Genomic DNA, 22138 nt, shown 5'->3' with positions numbered 1-22138 from the left:
TGACATAAACCTCTAGTCGAAATGAGCTCTGGACGAGCTTGATTTGACACCTGACCCCTGGGGTCAAACCATAATCACCACTCAATGCTTCAGTTTTCCTACAAATTTGAACTGAATAATAAATATAAACAAAGTAAACATATGTATCTTGTTCAAGCTGGGCTAGTTACAAACTGTGAGGACTAATTAAATACAGTTTCCACTTGTCCTATGAACTTACCTGTACGAAAACAACTTTGTAAGGCTATTGTCAACTTTGCAACTTCATCCCTCTCATTTACTTTAACGTTTGTAAGAACACCTCACTCTGCAAGGTACATTCAGGTGTAGTAAAGATGAGGGCTGTTCCTCCATTGTACATTGACCTTGACCTTAACAACTAAAGTGGCAATAAACTATTGTCAGGCATAGATTGCTTCAGGGATCTAGATTTCGCCCTGGCTTAAAACTTGTGTCGAAAGTGTCCTGCGAATTTCTTTCCTGAAATTGTACGGGTAGTTGAAGAAAATTCATTTTTGATAAATGGTAAGTATCAGGATTTGTAGTCAGTTGTTTGTAATGAAATCCCTGTGTATTACATCCCTCCCTCATAGGAAGTACATTGTTGCAAGCATGAATGGTCATGTATTTGTTGTGCTGTGTCTTGTTGCTACTAACTTGTTTAACAGGTGTGATATGAGCACTGAATTTCACCAGCACAGAAAGTTATTGTTTAGGCTGTTCAGAAACTTAATGGTGTTGTGTCAGTGGGTTTTATGTCACTTTCCAGCATTTTTGCATGAACGTAGTGTGCACGAGTGTTTAAATTGAATTAACACAGATTACTGCATCCACAGTGTGGTACCATACCACAGTTTAACATGCCCTTTACAGACAGGACCCGTGAAGATCTGGGTTAGAATTGATCTTCAGTAACCCATGCTTGTCATAAGAGGCAACTAACGGAATCGGGTGGTCAGGCTCGCTGACTTAGTTGACACATGTCATCATTGATCACTGGATTGTCTGGCCCAGATTCGATTATTTACTGAATTCCACCATATAGCTGGAATATTGCTGAGAGCTAGCGTAAAACTAAACTCACTCTCTAGTCGAAATGAGCTCTGGACGAGCTTGATTTGACACCTGACCCCTGGGGTCAAACCATAATCACCACTCAATGCTTCAGTTTTCCTACAAATTTGAACTGAATAATAAATATAAACAAAGTAAACATATGTATCTTGTTCAAGCTGGGCTAGTTACAAACTGTGAGGACTAATTAAATACAGTTTCCACTTGTCCTATGAACTTACCTGTACGAAAACAACTTTGTAAGGCTATTGTCAACTTTGCAACTTCATCCCTCTCATTTACTTTAACGTTTGTAAGAACACCTCACTCTGCAAGGTACATTCAGGTGTAGTAAAGATGAGGGTGTTCCTCCATTGTACATTGACCTTGACCTTAACAACTAAAGTGGCAATAAACTATTGTCAGGCATAGATTGCTTCAGGGATCTAGATTTAAGCCCTGGCTTAAAACTTGTGTCGAAAGTGTCCTGCGAATTTCTTTCCTGAAATTGTACGGGTAGTTGAAGAAAATTCATTTTTGATAAATGGTAAGTATCAGGATTTGTAGTCAGTTGTTTGTAATGAAATCCCTGTGTATTACATCCCTCCCTCATAGGAAGTACATTGTTGCAAGCATGAATGGTCATGTATTTGTTGTGCTGTGTCTTGTTGCTACTAACTTGTTTAACAGGTGTGATATGAGCACTGAATTCACCAGCACAGAAAGTTATTGTTTAGGCTGTTCAGAGCTTAGTAATTGTTGTGTCCAGTGGGTTTTATGTCACTTTCCAGCATTTTGCATGAGCGTAGTGTGCCGCGAGTGTTTAAATTGAATTAACACAGATTACTGCATCCACAGTGTGGTACCATACCACAGTTTAACATGCCCTTACAGACAGGACCGTGAAGATCTGGGTTAAATTGATCTTCCAGTAACCCATGCTTGTCATAAGAAGGCAACTACTTGAATGGTGGTCAGGCTACGCTGACTTAGTTGACACATGTCATCATTAATCACTGGATTATCTGGCCCAGACTTTAGCGTTTGTAAGAACACCTCACTCTGCAAGGTACATTCAGGTGTAGTAAAGATGAGGGGTGTTCCTCCATTGTACATTGACCTTGACCTTAACAACTAAAGTGGCAATAAACTATTGTCAGGCATAGATTGCTTCAGGGATCTAGATTTCGCCCTGGCTTAAAACTTGTGTCGAAAGTGTCCTCTTAATTTCTTTCCTGAAATTGTAATGCGGGTAGTTGAAGAAAATTCATTTTTGATAAATGGTAAGTATCAGGATTTGTAGTCAGTTGTTTGTAATGAAATCCCTGTGTATTACATCCCTCCCTCATAGGAAGTACATTGTTGCAAGCATGAATGGTCATGTATTTGTTGTGCTGTGTCTTGTTGCTACTAACTTGTTTAACAGGTGTGATATGAGCACTGAATTTCACCAGCACAGAAAGTTATTGTTTAGGCTGTTCAGAAACTTAATGGTGTTGTGTCAGTGGGTTTTATGTCACTTTCCAGCATTTTTGCATGAATGTAGTGTGCCGCAGTGTTTAAATTGAATTAACACAGATTACTGCATCCACAGTGTGGTACCATACCACAGTTTAACATGCCCTTTACAGACAGGACCCGTGAAGATCTGGGTTAGAATTGATCTTCAGTAACCCATGCTTGTCATAAGAGGCAACTAACGGAATCGGGTGGTCAGGCTCGCTGACTTAGTTGACACATGTCATCATTGATCACTGGATTGTCTGGCCCAGATTCGATTATTTACTGAATTCCACCATATAGCTGGAATATTGCTGAGAGCGGCGTAAAACTAAACTCACTCTCTTTACAGGCAGAAAACTGACCTCAAGCATGCCAGTCCTAGTTTTATCGGATTGCCAGCAGGATAATGAGTACCATCTTTGAACATGTCTTTTTGTTTGATGGTGCTGAGGATCAAACCAGTCTCTGGGCAGGCACTTCATCCGCTAGACCATGGAGGCAGAAACTGATGGAGCTTTTTTGTTCTGTGTATATAACTTGGAATGTGACCCCTGAAGATCCGAGTTAGAATTGAACTTCAGCAACCCATGCTTGTAAGAGGAAGCTCACTGGTCAGGCTCATTGACTTGGTTGATACATGTCATTGTACCCAGTGGGGGATTCTGGGTTCAAATAGTTCCCAAGCAACCTATGCTGGTCTTTAGGAGGCGTCCAAAAGAATCAGATGGTCAGGCTCAGTGCCTTGCTTGAATATTATCATATTCCAGGCCTACCATACAAACTGTGAACAAATCCTCAAAACTGAACTCATATACACCAAAACAGAACAAAAATCACCAAAATAGGATATATATTATATTCCCAAGCTTTCAGACCCCACAGGACACTGACTGTACCCAGTGGGGGATGCTGGGTTAAAATAGTTCCCTAGCAACCTGCTGGCCATAGGAGGCGGCCGAAAGTTTTGGTGGTCAGGTTCAATGCCTTGGTTTAATACATGTCACTCACAATATCAATCACTTGATTGTCTGATCCAGGCTGTTGTCAGGTAGCTGGAATGTTGCTCAGTGCAGTGTTAGACAGCAAATGTAGACGTAGCTGAGTGCATCACCGTATTCTTCATGTTGTCTTGACTAGACTTGATCTCTCAAAGACATGAAGGGAGTGAGAAAATAAAGAGGTCACTACCTATCAGGGGTGGAAATAACTTTAAAATTGCTAGTGTTTTCCGGTACAGTGGCACATGTAAAATCACTTGCCCTGATAATTTTTCCACTATACTGGCCGATTTTCTCGTTGATTTTTTAAATATACAACATAATTAACATCAGAAAGTCAACTGGACACCGGTACAGTGTGATATACAAATTTGCTTGCCCGACAGGAAAAAACACTGGACTGGGGCGTCGGGCAATGGGTTATTTCCACCCCTGCCTATGTGTGAGATACCATTTACCAACGAGTTTGTTTCTGAAGGTATCTGAGTAAGAGAGAGTTTTATACTTTTCGAAAAGCGAAAACATCAATAGTTTCGATTTGACATGCACTAATGCTGTTATCTCTTTCTTAATGCCAAACATTTGCACCATTTCTAGAATCAATACCTTTATCTATTCCCATGATTACATTGGCTCAATAATATCTGACTTTTGTGACCTCCTTAGGCTTACTGCTTACTACTTATACAGGGTTATATGTGACACAGAAATGTACGTCCAGTGTGCACAAATGTATAGAATAGACACAGAAGAAATATACATTATAATAATAATAATAATAATTTATTTGTAAGAAGAATGACATTCACTGAACCAAATTCTTGAAAGTGATATGGGGCAGTGGGGTAGCCTAATGGATAAAACGTCCGCTCATCACACTGAAGACCCGGGTTCGATTCCCCACATTGGTACAATGTGTGAAGACCATTTCTGGTGTCCCCCGCCGTGATATTGCTGGAATATTGCTAAAAGCGGCGTAAAACTAAACTCACTCACTATTTGAAAGAAATATACTCCCCCCATCAAAAGCTTAGACTCACTAGTGTAAATGTAGCCACTTACTTAAGTCAACTCTTCTAAACTAGATTTTGCAAAATTGTCCATACTGTTTAAAGGTACTGTATACACATGAACTGATGTATTGAAAATGATGAAACTGAGTGAAAATTGGTGAAAATTTTACACCACAACACAGCTGTTCACATGCACAATATTTGCACATGCTTTTTAGCAATTTAATGCATGATCCTCGTGCAATTCATCTGCATAAAGTTTGCAGTTGGCAATGGAGAAAATGCATGTAATCCTCATATATGCATAAATTATAGTGCAATGAGTCTAAACTTTGTCAGTCATTATAAAACCAAAACTTAGTCATTACAGAGGCAGTAGAAATGTACCAATAAGGACATTTGAAGTCAATAGCTCTGAGACCTCTGGACCCCTAATTTTTTTGTCAGTCATTATAAGGAAACCCAGAAGTGTAGAAATGTACCAATAAGGACATTTGAAGTCAATAGCTACGAGACCTCTGGACCCCTAATTTTGTCAGTCATTATAAAACCCAGAAGTGTAGAAATGTACCAATAAGGACATTTGAAGTCAATAGCTACGAGACCTCTGGACCCCTGATTTTGTCAGTCATGATAAAACCCAGAAGTGTAGAAATGTACCAATAAGGACATTTGAAGTCAATAGCTACAAGACCTCTGGACCCCTAATTTTGTCAGTCATTATAAAACCCAGAAGTGTACCCTTCACAAACATGTCAGTCATATATGAACTATACTTCTCATCAAAAGTTTACACTCACTAGTGTAAATATAGCCACTTACTTCAGGCAGCGGTTCTAAACTAGATTTTGCAAAATATTCCATACTGTTTAAAGGTACTGTTTACACTGATGTATTGTAAAACAAATTCATAACGTTGAAAAGATTATTGTCATGAGTTCAGTAAATGATGAAAACCAGTGAAAATTGGCTATTTCTTAACGAAACTTTACACCACAACACAGCTGTTCACATGCACAATATTTGCACATGCTTTTCAGCAAATTGATGCATGATCCTTCAGCTGCATAAAGTTTGCAGTTGGTTCCCCCAAGTTAGTGGAGAAATCAATCTTCGATGTGACCATATATATATCCATAACATATTGTGAGTGTTATAAGTGAGTCTAAACTTTTGAAGAGAAGTATAGATAAGACCCTAGAAAATTTACTACCCATGAAGAACCATAAATATGCTAATGTATATTATTGGACCAAAGTGCAGGCAACTTATCAGTAAATCACTATCAGGAAAGTAAGTCATCACTATGGAGTAGCCAATCAGGGACCTGGAATTTGATCCCATGCATGTGTTTGACATCAGTTATCTCTCATAGGTTTCCTTGCCATTGTTATACTGCACTGACACTGTTTGCTACTGTGATCATCAAGTAATACATCTCGCTACACTGAGGTAGAACCATGTAAGTTTGGTGGGCAACTCTTTGTTGTTGTGTTGTTATGGAAGGGGTGTGTCAGAATAATGATGATATAAAGTGCAGTGTCATTCATTCCAGTCAGAGATTTGATCCAATTAATATTCTCATACCTCAGTTCAGCACCCAGGTCACAAATCAGGGGAAGTTGAACAACGTTGGTCACAAAAGGTGGTCCAGTGAGTGAGTTTAAGTTTTATGCCGCTTTTAGCAATATTATAGCAATATCATGGCGGGGACACCAGGAATGGGCTTCACACATTGTACCCATATGGGAAATCGAGCCTAGGTCTTCAGCGTGACACCTGTGAAGATCCGGGTTAGAATTGATCTTCAGTAACCCATGCTTGTCGTAAGAGGCGACTAATGGGATCGGGTGGTCAGGCTTGCTGACTTGGTTGACACATGTCATCGTAGCCCAATTGCGTAGATCGATGCTGTTGATCACCAGATTGTCTGGTCCAGACCCTATTATTTACAAACCACCACCATATAGATGGAATATTGCTGAGTACAGCATAAAACTAGAATCATTCACTCACTCACTGCTTTGAAAATTCCAATGGATTATAAAAAGCATTCATAACCACCGTAAACTCTAGGACCAAAGTAAGAAATGTGTGCATACATGTATTACTTTGTATCAATACATGGCAGTGAGTAGTCCACAGTTATAATGTACAATGTACAGTATATGCCTGTTCTCTCTGCCCACTGACCATTTTTTGTGCCAGTCTATCAGTAAACTTTAAAAGGTAAAAAGTCACACATTAAAATCCAGGTTCCCATTTTTCTGTGAATATTACAAATTTTGTACCGAAAGTGCAGCAGTGTCACTGTGTGGATAGAATAAAGAATTATTGCCGAGTAACAAATATCGAATATGTTTAATTTCATCAACGTTTGATTTTATGTGGTCCACTGCTCAAACCCTTTACAAAATCAATTTGTTGTGTATGACTTTGATCAGCACCCCAGCAACATCTGTGTAGCTCCTGGGGCAGTTATTATGGCATTTAATGATTTACAGTACAGTGATGAATTCCCATTGTATGCCTGCAGTTCAAGCGTCTGCCAGCAGAATGTGCTGCAAGATGGAGAGAAGTGTCTGCCATTTTGAACCAGAATTAATATTTGTAGTTGGTTAGTTTGTTGTTTAATGCCGCACTCAGCAATATTCCAGCTATATGGTGGTGGTCTAAATAATCCAGTCTGGACCAGACAATCCAGTGATCAACACCATGAGCATCGATCTACGCAATAGGGATACGTCATGACCACTGTGTCCTATATTACCATACACTGCAGAAACATCCCAAGACGAGTGCATTAATATGGTCTTATCAGCTTTTATCATTATTCCATGTTGAAATGGGTTTCAAACACTGTATCCATGTTGGAAACAAACTCAGTCTTTCCGTGTGGTGAGCAAAGGCTTTAGCTACCTGGCAACCCAACACTCTATAACATTAGGAGAGATTCCACTCACTTGTGTTGTGTGTCACTGGACTCTCTACCATGCTTGCGGTTGTGGGGTTGCTTGGCGTCGTGGGGTTGCTTGGTGTCGAGGGGTTGCTTGGTGTTGTGGGGTTGCTTGGCGTCGAGGGGTTGCACATTCCAAGGGTCTTAATTGTTATAGTCCTCTGTCTTTATTGGATGATTTGAGGCATCATGTCTCAGTTCAATATCTGAAGGTGATTATTACCATTAGGCCGGACCAATTTTGTTTCTTGTTGTACGGAACCGCTGGTCATATTTTTTCATGAATAAGGAAAAAAATATAATTAATTTTCCCCGCTCAAAAATTTAAATCCTTCTGTTTTTATTGGCCAAAAAATTTAAACTTACAAGAAAATTTGTTTTTGAATGTTTTTTGCCCCATATACTCTTCACATATTTCCAAAAGTAAAAAATACTTTTAATATGTAGAAGGAATATTACTTGGATTGGTGATTTTATTTTATTTATTTTTTCCCTCCTGCCTTTAGATTTTCGGGGGACAAAATCTGTAAAACAAGAAATAAAATTGATCGAGCATTACACAATAACTGTAGTCTTCATATATTCGTTGACATGTGTCATTTGTACCCTCAGCTAGGATAGTTTCAGTTGTAAACAATACCATTCTGAAAAGCAATGTGTAAGTGTCTGTAAAACTCTTTGTCAGACATCATATTGCTAAAAGCGATGTAAAACTATTCTCACTCAGAATACATGCGAAAAATTCACCTATTAATATAGCAGTCAAATAATACTGCAGCATAAGATATCTATCAATTATGGTTGGTTGGTTTCTTGTTTAATGCTGAACTCAGCAATGTTTCAGCTATATGGTGGCGTTCTGTAAATAATCAAGTCTGAATTAGTTAATCCAGTGATCAACAGCATGAGCATCAATCTATACAACTGGTATATGATGACGTGTCAACCAAGTCAGTGAGCCTGACCACCCGATCCCGTTGACATGGTTGACACGTCATTGTATCCCAGTTGCATAGATCGATGCTTCTGATGTTGATCACTAGATTGTCTGGTCCAGACTCGAATATTTATAATGAGTGAGTTAAGATTTCTAGTCACATCGGCAGTAGAGACCACCGCCATATAGCTGGAATATTGCTGAGTGCAGCTTTAAACAACAAACAAACAAACAAACAAACAAACAAACAAAACATGTCACATCTTTGAAGTCACAAACTCGGTGTTGGTATTTGCATGGTGGCTGGCTTTATGTGGAAATCTTGCGTTTTTAGCTTATAATGTATACACATGTTCATTGTTCTGGCAATACCCTGTATTTAACTTGGACATTGTTCGTTTTTTGTTGTCTTTAATTTTATTTTAAATTTTTTTTTAGAAATGTTCCAAGTATGTGACAGCAGTGTGTAAATAATTATAAGTATAAACAATCCAGTGATTGACATCATGAGCATTGATCTACACAGTCCTAGACACAATAACATGCAACCAATACAGTCTCCGAATCCAAACCATGTGTGCTTATTGCAGGTGACCAATATTGAGGTAATGGCTTGGCGTGTTGTCTATCAAGCCAATCATCCTCAAAATGTCTCTGCGTCTTTGCCAATTCTACAATAACTATGGGTGTTGCTCTTTTCTAACATTTTTATCAAAATATGTGGGGAACCCGGGTCTTCAGCATGACAGAGTGAGTGAGTTTAGTTTTACGCCGCTTTTAGCAATATCCCAGCAATATCACGGGTGACACCGGAAATGGGCTTCACACATTGTACCCATGTGGGGAATCAAACCCGGGCTCTCAGCATGACGAGCGAACTTTTAACTACTAGGCTACCCCACTCACTGCCCCTTCAGTGTGACAAGTGAACGCTTTAACCACTCTGCTACCCCACTGCCCCTGATTTAAAATCACAGTCCTCTAATGAAAATCGCAGAATCGGTCTTCGGTAACAGGTGCTTGTTGTAGGAGGCACCTAATTTGAGATTGTGGTCAGACTGATTGACAGGTTGAATATAGCCCAAACACGTAGATAAGCATCAATCACTGTATTGTCTGGTCTGGTCTGGGCTATTTACCAATTAACCTCATATGCCTGAGAAATTGCTAAGTGAGGCTTTCAACAAGAAAATAAATCAAGGCTCATGGTCTGATGCCATTTTTGTTTTTCGTTTCCTCTCAGGACCTGTGATTTGGACAGAAAAATCTGCCCTTCGACAAAAAGACATTATGCCCAAATATCTTTCTTGGAGTTCATCGTCCACTTAGAATACCTACAAAAAACACTTATTAACTGTTTTACAAAATAGTAAATGTTCTACTTTCAAGATAACTCTCAGTGCTCAAATTAAGCATTTAGAACTTTCACTGGTGCCACCTGAAACCACACAATGCAATCTCATATTCATACCAGCTTGCATCCAGTGCCTGTTGATATTTTGCTGTTCAGAGAACACAGACTTCAGTTGGAAAACAATGATGAGAGACTGGCTAGGAGCAGTGACTACACAGAGTGGCTGAATGACTTACTGTTCATGTTATGAAATTTTGAAGAAAGATAAAATTATCTTATTATTAGAATAATATATTATGTTCCATTAATGGTCTAAATCGTCAATACCAAACCTCAAGCATTATATATAATTTCACATTGAGCAGTAGGTGCAACCTGTTTTTGTCTTGTGCAACAAGGTTATTACCTATAAGGTTGCACCAGGTGCAAGCAGGTTTCATTTCCTTACATCAGGCCCTGAATCTGTGGGAATTCCAGATTAGTACTGGTCTCCAGCAAAATACGCAGGTGATTTAATGAATTATTTGGTGAGGTTCGATGACTTGATTGATTTCATATCTTTGTAGGAGTGGTGGGGTAGTCTAGTGGTGAAAGCGTTCGCTCGTCACGCTGAAGACCCAGGTTCAATTCTCCACATGGGTCCAATGTGTGAAGCCCATTTCTGGTGTCCCCCGCCATGATATTGCTGGAATATTGCTAAAAGTGGCGTTATACTGAACTCACTCACTCATATCTTTGTAACATGTGCTGTTAAACACAGTATCAATCACTGGATTGTCTCGTCCAGACGCAAATATTTACCTGGAAATTTGCTGAGTGAAGCTTTAAACAACAAACATAAACTCACTGTCATCAATCAGTATTGTAATTTGCCGTGAAGGGCCACCCATACAGACCCTCATTACTAGTTTACAGGGTAGAGACCCTCTTATGACTACATCCGGCTTCGAAGTAGATAGCTGTTAGAATGTTTTAGCAGTCATCAGATGGAATTACATGCAACATAGATAATCAAACTGTTCGCTTTACAAAAAGGCCTGTTTCAAAACCTAGTTCATTGACTGACACGGAATCTTTCAGGATTGATCATCAGAAGGTAAGCATGGTTCAAGTCAAATGGAGAATCCAGATGAGACCATTGTGTTGAAGGCAACCAGGGTGGGCTTGTGGTTAAAGTGTTTACATGTCATGCCAAAGAACCGAGTTCGATCCCAAACGTGTGCAGTGTGTGAAGCTTATTTCTTGTCATATTGCTGGAAGGTTGCTACAACCAGTGTAAAGCTGTACTCACTCAGTCAATCAATCAATTTATTGATAAAATCTTCTTTGATATAAATTCTATAAGAGCAACATTTTAAAATACATATTAGTATATTTATGAAGTTGTTATCATCATCAGCTTTGAGGAATCCCCATCATTTATGCTGGAAGAAAATATGATAAAATTTTTTAGAAAAATAATTATATCTCCCATAGGCTACAGTATAGTGATCATATGTATTTGTTCATTTCTGAATGCTAAAAGCGGAGTAAACCAACTCAGTCAGTCAGTCAGTCATTTCTGAATAATATCATTCCAACACTGCAGTTAATGTGATAGACAAGTCCATACGATAGACAAGGGGAGCTTGACGTTTGTCCGTGTTCAAGTCTTAACAAACTTCCATTATTTTTCACACTGTTTGTCATCTATTACAGGCGATGAACATTTCCTGACATGTCTTTGTACATTGTGTCTTATATTCAAACCAAAACTGTTATGCTGATAATTGTTAATTTGTTTAAAGGTCACATGCAACCAAAAAATCAAACATAATTAAAACACAATTATCACTTATTCATGACATATAATATACATTGCTGGTTATGAAAAAACATATAAACAAAATTATAAGCGTACAATCGCAAATCAAAAGTGCAATATTGTGTACTTCGGTTTACTTCCCAAGAAACGAAGCAGCCGGGATACCGAACCCAGTCAGAGTGGGTGGGTGTGCACTCAAGTGTAACGGCTGGTTCATTTGCAGATGACCTCACGGGTCATTGTGTGTGTATATATAGAGATGTTGGGTTTTGTAAATACATGCTCATTATTTGTGTATAACATTTTACAATCAACAGACATCATAACATGTCATGTGTACAAAGTATCACACCTGCCTGTCTGTGTAATTACATAGCGTGACAGAGACCCGAACTTCGGGCCATAAATCAATGCATTTTGTTTATGGTGCATAGCCTGATTGGTGTTAAGTTCAAGTTGCATGTGGTCAGTGATAGCAGCTGTGTATTGAATATTGTCATTAGCAGACAGGCAGGCAGACACACAGGTGTCAATAAAACAAGACATTGAGTTTTGTCTGTGACAACGACATATCTATATCACAGTTAGAAATTCTGTCAACGCTAAATAATGACATTGCTTTTAAGTATCGAACTGAGAAAGTGTCTCGGTAAGAAGAAGAGCGTGTGGTGAAATAGACAAATGAAATTATATAAACAGTTAATTAACTGTCATAACATATAAAAAGCTCGCCTGTTAGATATCAACAAAACATTAGAAAAATAGCTCACACCAAAGCCTTCACCGGGTATTCACCCGACAACCCGGCTTCCAAGCTGCGCGAACCTATTTACTTTAGCATGGCGCACGTGCTATGAGCGCAGCACAGCTGTTGAAACCCGTTTTCCCCAGAAAAGTTGGGGAAAATTAGTGAAACGTTTGAACTCCGATTTCTCGCGGTTTTTTTCATCGCGTTGAATTTGCATTTTTGACGATTTGTTTCGGTATGTCCATACCGAAAGGTATCAGAATCTGCAAAGTTGTGTTTTACGTTGCATGTGACCTTTAAAGTTTTGTTTTAAACAACTAAAAATTCATCAAAAGCATATTGGATCAATCTCCAGATAAATGAGTTTGTTGATTAACACCGGAAGTGAACAATGTCGGACAAATTAGTCACCAAATTGTGCGTTTATAATAGTTAATTTAACCACTGTGTATACTTTGTGAACAATTCTAGACATTGTACAAGTACACAAACAGCTGTTTTGAAAGTGCGAGGGATATACTGGTATTGGGGGGGAGGTGGGGTAGCCTAGTGGTTAAAGCATTCACTCGTCTCTCGCAAGACTTGGGTTCAATTCCACACATGGGTACAAGGTGTGAAGCCCATTTCTGGTGTCCCCCGCCGTGATATTGCTGGAATATTGCTAAAAGTGGCGTAAAACTAATCTCACTCACTCAGACTTGTATTTGTAAAATGGAAGCACAACATGGTGTACCACAAAATTAGCCAATTAAGTATTTGTAATTTTCAAAAACTTTATTTTTTATGTTTTCTAAGCTTTGTTTTTGGTTGAATTATCTAGATGGGGTTATATTCTAGATCAACATGATTACCAGTATGCTTAAAAATTTATGTTACAGCAATGATGTGGTGTTTTCCGTAAAACAAGTACGAAAAATAATCCCCCCAAATATGTTAAGCAGTATGAAAGGATGCCATGTACCCATAGGGTTTCAATCGGTCAATACGTACTACTCAGTCACAAAACTGGTTTTGTATGTTTCACACCTGTCAAACAGCCCTGTTCTTGCAGAAGAGAAAGGAGGTGCTCTTTGTTCTCTAACTTTACTTTACATGCCACACCCATATTATATTACACATGGCCCGTCATGCAATATAATTGACACGTACCCACATCGACATGAAACGATGTCAAGTTTTCTGTAACGGCGTTGTGTGTCTTCAGTCAAGTGTGATCTGTACAGAATTTGTTTCAACTACTTTCTATGCAGCAAGGTTAGGCACACGCAAAATATATGTGTTTACGGTTTTCCAACCAACCCCATAACAAACTTCCCGACCCTAAACTTTTTTTCTGTTTGTTTAGAAGACAGCAGAACATTTTTGCTATTCCAACAATATGTACTTCCCAATGTTGGGGCCGACCATATGTGACCTGTGCTCGCTTACTCTTGTTCTTCATAAATGTTGAATTTAAAAAGTGTTGATGCTTCAGTTATTAAAATTTTATACTAGTTTCCCCTCTTTTCTTTCAAAACTGGTCCCTGATATTACATAAATATGTGATTTTATGAAAAATATGCGAGTGCATTTAAATAAAAGTGTAAGAAAAAAACCCAGATAATCCCTACCTACCAACCCTGTTTTATAATTCATGTTACACTAAACACACATTATTATTTTTTGGCCTTATCTGTTGTGAATACAGATACTACCCTGTTAACTTGAAGCACAGGGTTTTCTCTTTCAGAAGACATACAATTGATTTCTGCCACTGGTTTCTACTTTGTGTTTGTGGTAACGCTGTGAACTAGAGAATGCTTACCTGTATCGAGTATCACAAACCATAAGTGATTCCGGCTACATTAGGTGCAGTTGTGCACTGATACATCTCCACAATCTGATAACATACCATGTATGTTTTACAGTGGGACGTTGGTCACATCTGCGTGTTAAAAATTCAGCATGGAATATTATTGTGCCGGTATATAGGGTAGTTTCACAGCTGTGGATAGCATACTGAGAGTATAACAACAGGCTTACTTTGCAGGCAAGCTTACATGACGTGACTAGGAAGTTCTATACAGGTAAACTTAAGTAATGTAACTATGACATTGTGATTGTTTTGCATGCTGCGTTCCTTTAAAGCACATCATTTTGATGAGAGATTTATTATTTGTGTGGTGTATTTTTTGTGGAAAATATCAGTTTCCTGTAATGTAGAAATTGATTTTTGTTGTTTTGTGAGAGTTTTCATGCTTTGAAAATTGTGTTGCAATATAAGGAGTCCCAATATGTTAAGCAGGACATTTTTATAAATATTGACTTTCAGTAATTCCAAAACATCTGCTCGGTTGTTTTGTCCACTGATGGGTCAGTTGTTTAAGGCACCGGCATGTCGCCTTTCAGGGTTGTGTCAGATTATGCTGTACGTAAGTGTCACATCTCAGATTATGTTGTACATAAGTGTCACATCTCAGATTATGTTGTACATAAGTGTCACATCTCAGATTATGTTGTACATAAGTGTCACATCTCATATTATGTTGTACATAAGTGTCACATCTCAGATTATGTTGTACATAAGTGTCACATCTCAGATAATGCCTTACATAAGTAGACATCTCAGATTATGCTGTACGTAAGTGTCACATCTCAGATTATGTTGTACATAAGTGTCACATCTCAGATTATGTTGTACATAAGTGTCACATCTCAGAATATGTTGTACAGATTAAGCTGTAGATAAGTGTCACATCTCACATTATGTTGTACAAAAGTGTCACATCTTAGATTATGCTGTACGTAAGTGTCACATCTCAGATTATGTTGTACGTAAGTGTCACATCTGATTATGTTGTACATAAGTGTCACATCTCAGATTATGTTGTACATAAGTGTCACATCTTAGATTATGCTGTATGTAAGTGTCACATCTCAGATTATGCTGTACGTAAGTGTCACATTTCAGATTATGTTGTACATAAGTGTCACATCTTAGATTATGTTGTACATAAGTGTCACTTCTCAGATTATGTTGTACGTAAGTGTCACATCTCAGATTATGTTGTACATAAGTGTCACATCTCAGATTATGTTGTACATAAGTGTCACATCTCAGATTATGCTGTACGTAAGTGTCACATCTCAGATTATGCTGTACATAAGTGACACATCTCACATTGTGTTGTACAGATTATGCTGTACATAAGTGATATAATTGCTGTATAGCAGTTGGTCATACTAAATTTGTTTTCTTTTTTAGAAATCTTTGTTGTTGGAAATATCATGGTACATCTTTATGACTTTTTTCATTGTCAATGCACAATCAAGTCTCATCAAGTCAACACAATGCTTATCTAGCTTATATTTAAGTTTGTATTTTATTGTTGTCAGTATTTCCAGTCAGCATGGTGTAGAGAAATATTGTTTACAGTAATATGTCGTATTATTGCTTTTGTATATTTTCTCACTTGTTTGAATTACATGTGTATGTAAATATGTATACATCTACATGTAATGTTTCGTAGATAAGTATTTTGTGAAGGTTGCATGATTGTGTGAAATTTCAGTCAAGATCTACACTGTGGATATTTGCCCCCATGAGTGGGCAAATGACCCTGTCTTATTATTTTTATTACTATTGTTATGACTTTGTCGAGACGATGTGTATTTCACCTCTGTCTCGGCAAAGGCAAGGAACATTCAGCCCCTCAAAGAGGGGTCTGTTGCTTGTGACATAATACTTTTAAAACACACCTCCAGTAACCCCAATTACCCTGACCTTGACCCCTGACTTCGAATTAATTAGCAACAAGTACATATAGCCAACATTGATCTCAGACTCAATTTCCAAATAATATTTTTTACTCCTTTTGTTGCATTATGGGTCAATATTATGTGGGTCAAGGTAGTGTGATAATGGCTGAAACATGACTGGTGTCCATAGAATAAATGCAAGAAATGCAAAAGTATATTGCATGTTGACCATATACAATTTGTCGGGCAAATTTGATAGCCTTTGGCCAGTATCATAAGAAGTCAAAAGTCATTGACACAAGGTATAAATAGTCATGATCTAAATCATCCAAAGTTAGTACTCTCGTGGGAGACATGTTATGTGTACAAAAGGTTTACCATAGATAAGGTGCCCTAGTATATCATGGCTGTGATGAACCATGGCTGTGATTGTTTCAAGTATGGCTGCCACAAAGCCACTAAGAGGAGAATAGCGTACAGATCATGAATGTTGGGTAACGAATATGGATATTGGGTAACAGATATGAATGTTGGGTAACGAATATGGATATTGGGTAACAGATATGAATGTTGGGTAACGAATATGGATATTGGGTAACAGATATGAATGTTGGGTAACGAATATGGATATTGGGTAACAGATATGAATGTTGGGTAACGAATATGGATTATTGGGTAACATATGAATGTTGGGTAACGAATATTGATATTGGGTAACAGATATGAATGTTGGGTAACGAATATTGATATTGGGTAACAGATATGAATGTTGGGTAACGAATATTGATATTGGGTAACGGATATGAATAATGGGTAACAGATACGATAACAAGTCAGCAGATGATGTATTATTCATTAAGTTCTGTGAAATATTGACAAAATATTTCTTTGACATGTTTAGACCATGTTAACAGTATTGATTTATCATCACAGGGGGACTAGTGAACACATAAGTATTAATTAAGTTTTATATATGAGAATAGCGGTTATCCTGCCTGGTTTGGATGTATTCCATTCAGCATATTTTGTACTGACTTCAAACTCAACTATCATAACTCCTTTAAAAAATTTTAATTATGAACACTCCATTCTAATGATCACGAATAATGAATTGAATTTGTGAAGGGATATAGTTCAGTTCACCAAATATGCAAGTGGACTGGTACAGCCCTAGTTTCAAGAGTCGATCGTCACGACGAAGGCCCGGATTCAATTCCCCACATGTGTACAATGTGTGAAGCTCATTCTGGTGTCCCCCGCCTTGATGTTGCTGGAATATTGCTAAAAGCGGCGTTAAACTAAACTCATTCACTCACTCACCCTAGTTTAAGGACAATAAGTTGAAATGGCGCCATGCTTGTGTAAACAGGTCATGTCTGAGAACCTATCAGTGTTCCAGTTCACGTGGAAATAACATCATTGCCTGTCCAGTTTTAGTACAGTAATTTCTGGTGTTGGAGCTGCCTAATTGCTAGAACATTCACTCATCATTCCAAGCATCTGAGTACAATTTACCGCATGGATACAATCTTAGTCCACATAGATTGCTGGGAGTGGCGTAAAACAATACTGAGAATAACTGTGATAAGTAAAATCAACCCATGCCAGTAATGAAGAGATCAGAGATGATTGCATGTAACTTTGACATATGTTGTTAGATTTAATAACTCAGTCAAAATAGATTCAAAAGGTTCCATGTTCTGTAAAGTGTGTGTCCCACTGTGCGTGTCTGTCTGTCTGTCTGATTGTCTTAGCACTAAGATCCTGTTCCACAGAGTAATCATAGCTGCACGATTGTCATAAGTGGTTGTTAAAGAATGCTAGTTAAGATCATCTTAGCACTAAGATCACTTTGTGGAATGGATCCCCAGTTGTCATTTGTGTGCATATAATACGACTTTACAGCAGTAATGTAATTTCTTCTTTGTTTAGCAATAATTAATTTTAGATTGTCTTCCTGACTGCCTTTTTTCGTACACCTGGTCTCGAGCAATTTTTTATTTGATACCTATTGGCCAGAAAGTAAATATGTCTGTTCACTTGTTTTTTTATAAGTACAAGATCTGTCAAATGCTCATGTTTTAAGTGCACCACGTCCATCTACAGATGATGCACAGTTTATTTGAATGGCAAAATATGAAAGGTAAAGTGTGTCTGTGGTTGTGTGTGGTGTGTGTGTGGCTCTGTGTGTGTGGTTGTGTGGCTGCAGCTGTGTGTGGTGTGTCTGTGGCTGTGTGTATATCCATTTGTCATCTCAAAGGCACTGCTGTTTCTTGTGTGGCATTGTTTCCAGAACATCTGTAATAGTGGGATCAAATCTCAGATTGTCCTGATGTTACCACGTTTCCAGGTTTGTGCGAACCATGTACATTGATTTGACCAAGTAGAAACTGTACTGCATCACTTGTGCTCTCTTCCCATGCGAAGGTAACACGCTGTGATGTAACTGAAATAATGTATAACACACTCACTCACATCTTACTGTTCCAGCACGACATCGCTTCGGGAGGATGCTGAACCTCTGCTGCAGCCTCATCTTCCGAGAAGACAAGAGGAGGTCAACCTGCAAGACTCTCATTATCGGATTCACATTGATATTCCTCCTCCATTGGCTCATTAAATTCGAACAGATTCGAGAACATGGTGACTTTGCCGACCTCACGATCCCAATCTCTAAAGACTTCGTACCACTTGGTATCAAAGAAATGGAGAGTTTTCCTACAAGTGGCAAACCTAAATTTCCAAAAATCATTCATCAAACTTGGAAGGATACCCAAATACCCCGGAAGTTTGAAAAATGGGTGAGAACCTGGCAGCGTAACAACCCAGATTGGACATACATTCTGTGGACAGACGAGAGTGCAAGACAATTAATTGCAGATAAATATCCTTCCTTTCTTCCCATTTTTGACAGCTACTCGGAAGGAATTCGCCGAGCAGATGCATTGCGTTACTTTATTCTGTATGAGTATGGAGGGGTTTATGCGGACATGGACTTGGAGAGTTTGAAACCTCTAGCTCCCGTTACCTACAAGTACTCATGTATCCTAGCACAGGAACCATACGAACATTCCATTCTTGATTCCAACTTCGAACATCTCATAATCAATGCCTTCATTGCATGTCGTAAGGGACATCCATTTTTGAAAATGGTCATTGATTATCTCCCTTCTTTCTCCCACATGTGGAACGTTCTGGATTCAACCGGTCCCCATTTTATGACATTTGTATATCGGCAGTTTCTAAGCGCACACCATTATCCAGACAGTCATACTAATGGAACTTACCTGGCTCCAGCAGAATACTTCTTCCCATCCATAGATCCAGCTAAACATTTCTGGATGCGACAGCAGTGTGCAAACTTCGACACGATCAGTGACTTACAGAAGAAGGCATGTATGCACCTCAAACTGAAAGGTGTTGAAAGATCGGACAAGTATGCATTTACTACTCATCACTGGATTCACACCTATCTCAATTTCAAACTGTCCCTAAAGGGACCCCTAGACATTCAAGTGTTGGTACCTGGAGCACACAGATATACCCACATATAACTCTGACACAGTGATCAAGCAGACAATCATATCTTCTAAGCCTACAACAGTAATGAGATTATGTGATCATCCTGCCTGAGTTAACTACCAGGGCCTAGATTTTGGAAGCTCTCTTAGAGCTAAGATCGTCGTAAGTTAATGTTAATGTATGGCAGTTACGACTATCTTAGAGCTAAGAGAGCTTCGAAAATCTAGGCCCAGGGCCGTATACCACAAAACAATCTTAACTCTGTCGTAAGTCAATGTGAAAGTATGGGAGTTACGATCAACTTAGCGCTAAGATCGCTTTGTACAATGGAATCCAAGGCCCTATTTTACAAAGTGATCATAGCTGTATGACTGTCGGTTATCGGTGTTAAAGAATGCATGGTACGATTGTCTTAGCGTTTAGAATGCTTTATACAATGGAATCCAGGGCCGTATTTCACAACGCAATGTTAGCTCTACAACTGTCGTAAGTCAGTGTGAAACTGTAGGAGTTATGATCAACTCAGCTCTAAGATTGCTTTGTACAATGAATTTCAAGGCCCTCTTTTACAAGGTATCATAGGTGCACGATTGTTATAAATGGTTGTTAAAGAATGCTAGTTAAGATCGTCTTAGCGCTAAGATCACTTTGTGGAATGGATCTCTAGTTGTCTGGTAAGGTATATAATACATCATTTGTGTGCACATAATACTGAGTTTATGACATTTGTGTAATTTCTTCTTTGTTTGGCCATAATTATTTTTAGATTATATTCCAGAATGACTTTTTTCCGTGCACATGGTTTTTGAGGAATTTTCGATCTGATGCGTTCACTTGTTTCTATATAAGTACACAGAAAAAACATTGTCTATAATCCTTCAGATGCTCATGTCTTCAGTGTACAGGTGATTTACAGTCTATTTGAATGGCAAAATATGAAAGGTAAAATGTCTTCCATCTTTAAAGTATTAATTGTAAATGTGATGTTAAAAACCTGACACTATGTTTGGGAATCCAAAGATTGGTCTTTATGTACAAGGCTAGGGACCAAAGCTAGTGATGCGCTGTCATTGCTGTTACACTGATGTATATATATAGTTACCAAGTGATTTACTACTGTTACAGTAGTATTGCAGTAGTTGACAATTGTCATGAGACTATGGCAGTACTATTGCAGTTGTCGACAGGTCTGTGGCAGTGGGTGGCCCAGTGGTTAAAGCGTTCCACTCGACACACAGAAGACCCGGGTTCGATTCCCTACATGGGTACAATGTGTGAAGCCCATTTCTGGTGTCCCCCAGCATGCTATTGCTGAAATATTGCTAAAAGCGGCATAAAACTAGACTGACTCACTCACTCACTTAATCTGCAATGGTCATTTTTGAGAGGACGGGGTGCATGTCTCTTTGAATTTCAGATAATGTTCCCAAGTAACTGATGAGGAACATTTGGTTAATACAGTTCAGTTCTGGGTCAAAACCAAAGTCTATAATAGATATATATTCTTGAGCAAGTCGGCATGATTTTATTCCAGTAAAGGTTGTGTCATCTCAGATTAATGTATCCATGTAATTCCTAGTCCCAGTGAATGTACATAGATAATCACAATATTCCCAAATCAGATTTACAGGGAATATATGTGATATTAATATAATTCTTATGTCCTAACATGTTCATGTGTTCAATATATGTGTATATTATGGTGTAATATTTATAGAAACTGCCATATTGTTGAGTAGAATCAAAGTCAACTATTGACATACTTATCCATCAATAATTTGTCATGGGCCACTTGACAGCTGTAATATATGGACACACTCCTAACATGGTGTGTTCATGCAGATGTTGTGTTTAGCTATTTGTTCAAACAGCTTTATGCATCGAGACCAAATTGCATTGGGTAAGTGATTATTGCTGAAAGGGCAATTCTCCAGCTCCCAATGTTCCACCATCTTGTAATTAGCTTGTGCAATCACCAGGTGACGATAAGCACTGAAAACAAGTCACTCCAGTTGAGATTGTAGTCCATAGGCAAATTTTGGAAAGAAACGTTCCAGATTTCAAAACTTCTAAAGTTGGAGTATTGTTACCGTCTAATTTGACTTTCAAAAGTAGTGCAGTTTCTCATTCATGGATTGTCAACCATTATAACTGAACTCAATCAAACCAGTTGAGATTGTGGTCCATTAGCAAACTTTGGGAAGAGAGCCTTGTCTTTCATATATAGTAGGGTTGGGTATTGCCAAACATCGTATTGTGATATGTATTGCAATATATTGTGAAAATGTAACACATGGGTTAAGGTAATTAAATTACTGTTTCCTTTCTCTTGAAACAATGCCACTGGACCACTGCTAGGACTCAGATGTGATTGTACAAGAGATCAATCGAAAATGTTTCCAAATTGAAGACTTCGCTCAAAAGTTTGTGACTCGGGGAAAAAGCGTCTGCAGCGGCGTCCGCCATTTTGGTTTGTTTATCCTTACAAGTGCCGGTTCTAATCTATTTTATT

At 38.4% G+C, this 22138-nt stretch overlaps 1 protein-coding gene across 4 annotated transcripts in view; it reads left to right on the top strand.

The window, feature by feature from the left end:
• Positions 1–21662, top strand: part of LOC124289679 (inositol phosphoceramide mannosyltransferase 2-like) — a 34390-nt gene extending 12728 nt beyond the window's left edge. For 2 of the 4 annotated variants that reach the window (XM_046726309.1, XM_046726299.1), the window contains one exon: positions 18595–21662. In XM_046726309.1, the coding sequence (XP_046582265.1) occupies positions 18595–19658 (1064 nt within the window). In that variant the 3' untranslated portion in view covers positions 19659–21662. Of the gene's footprint in view, positions 1–10680; positions 10911–14395; positions 14433–18594 lie in introns of those variants that run through there. The other 2 variants (XM_046726318.1, XM_046726325.1) reach the window with 2 other exon arrangements.
• Positions 21663–22138: the final 476 nt, after the last annotated feature.

This window comes from Haliotis rubra, unplaced genomic scaffold, assembly GCF_003918875.1.
Source record: "Haliotis rubra isolate DU_JTF1 unplaced genomic scaffold, ASM391887v1 Scf112, whole genome shotgun sequence".
In the NCBI taxonomy this organism is placed as follows: Eukaryota; Metazoa; Mollusca; class Gastropoda; order Lepetellida; family Haliotidae; genus Haliotis; species Haliotis rubra.
The sequence above is the reverse complement of the archived record's forward strand: the minus strand, read 5'-3'. Positions and strand labels throughout refer to the sequence as shown.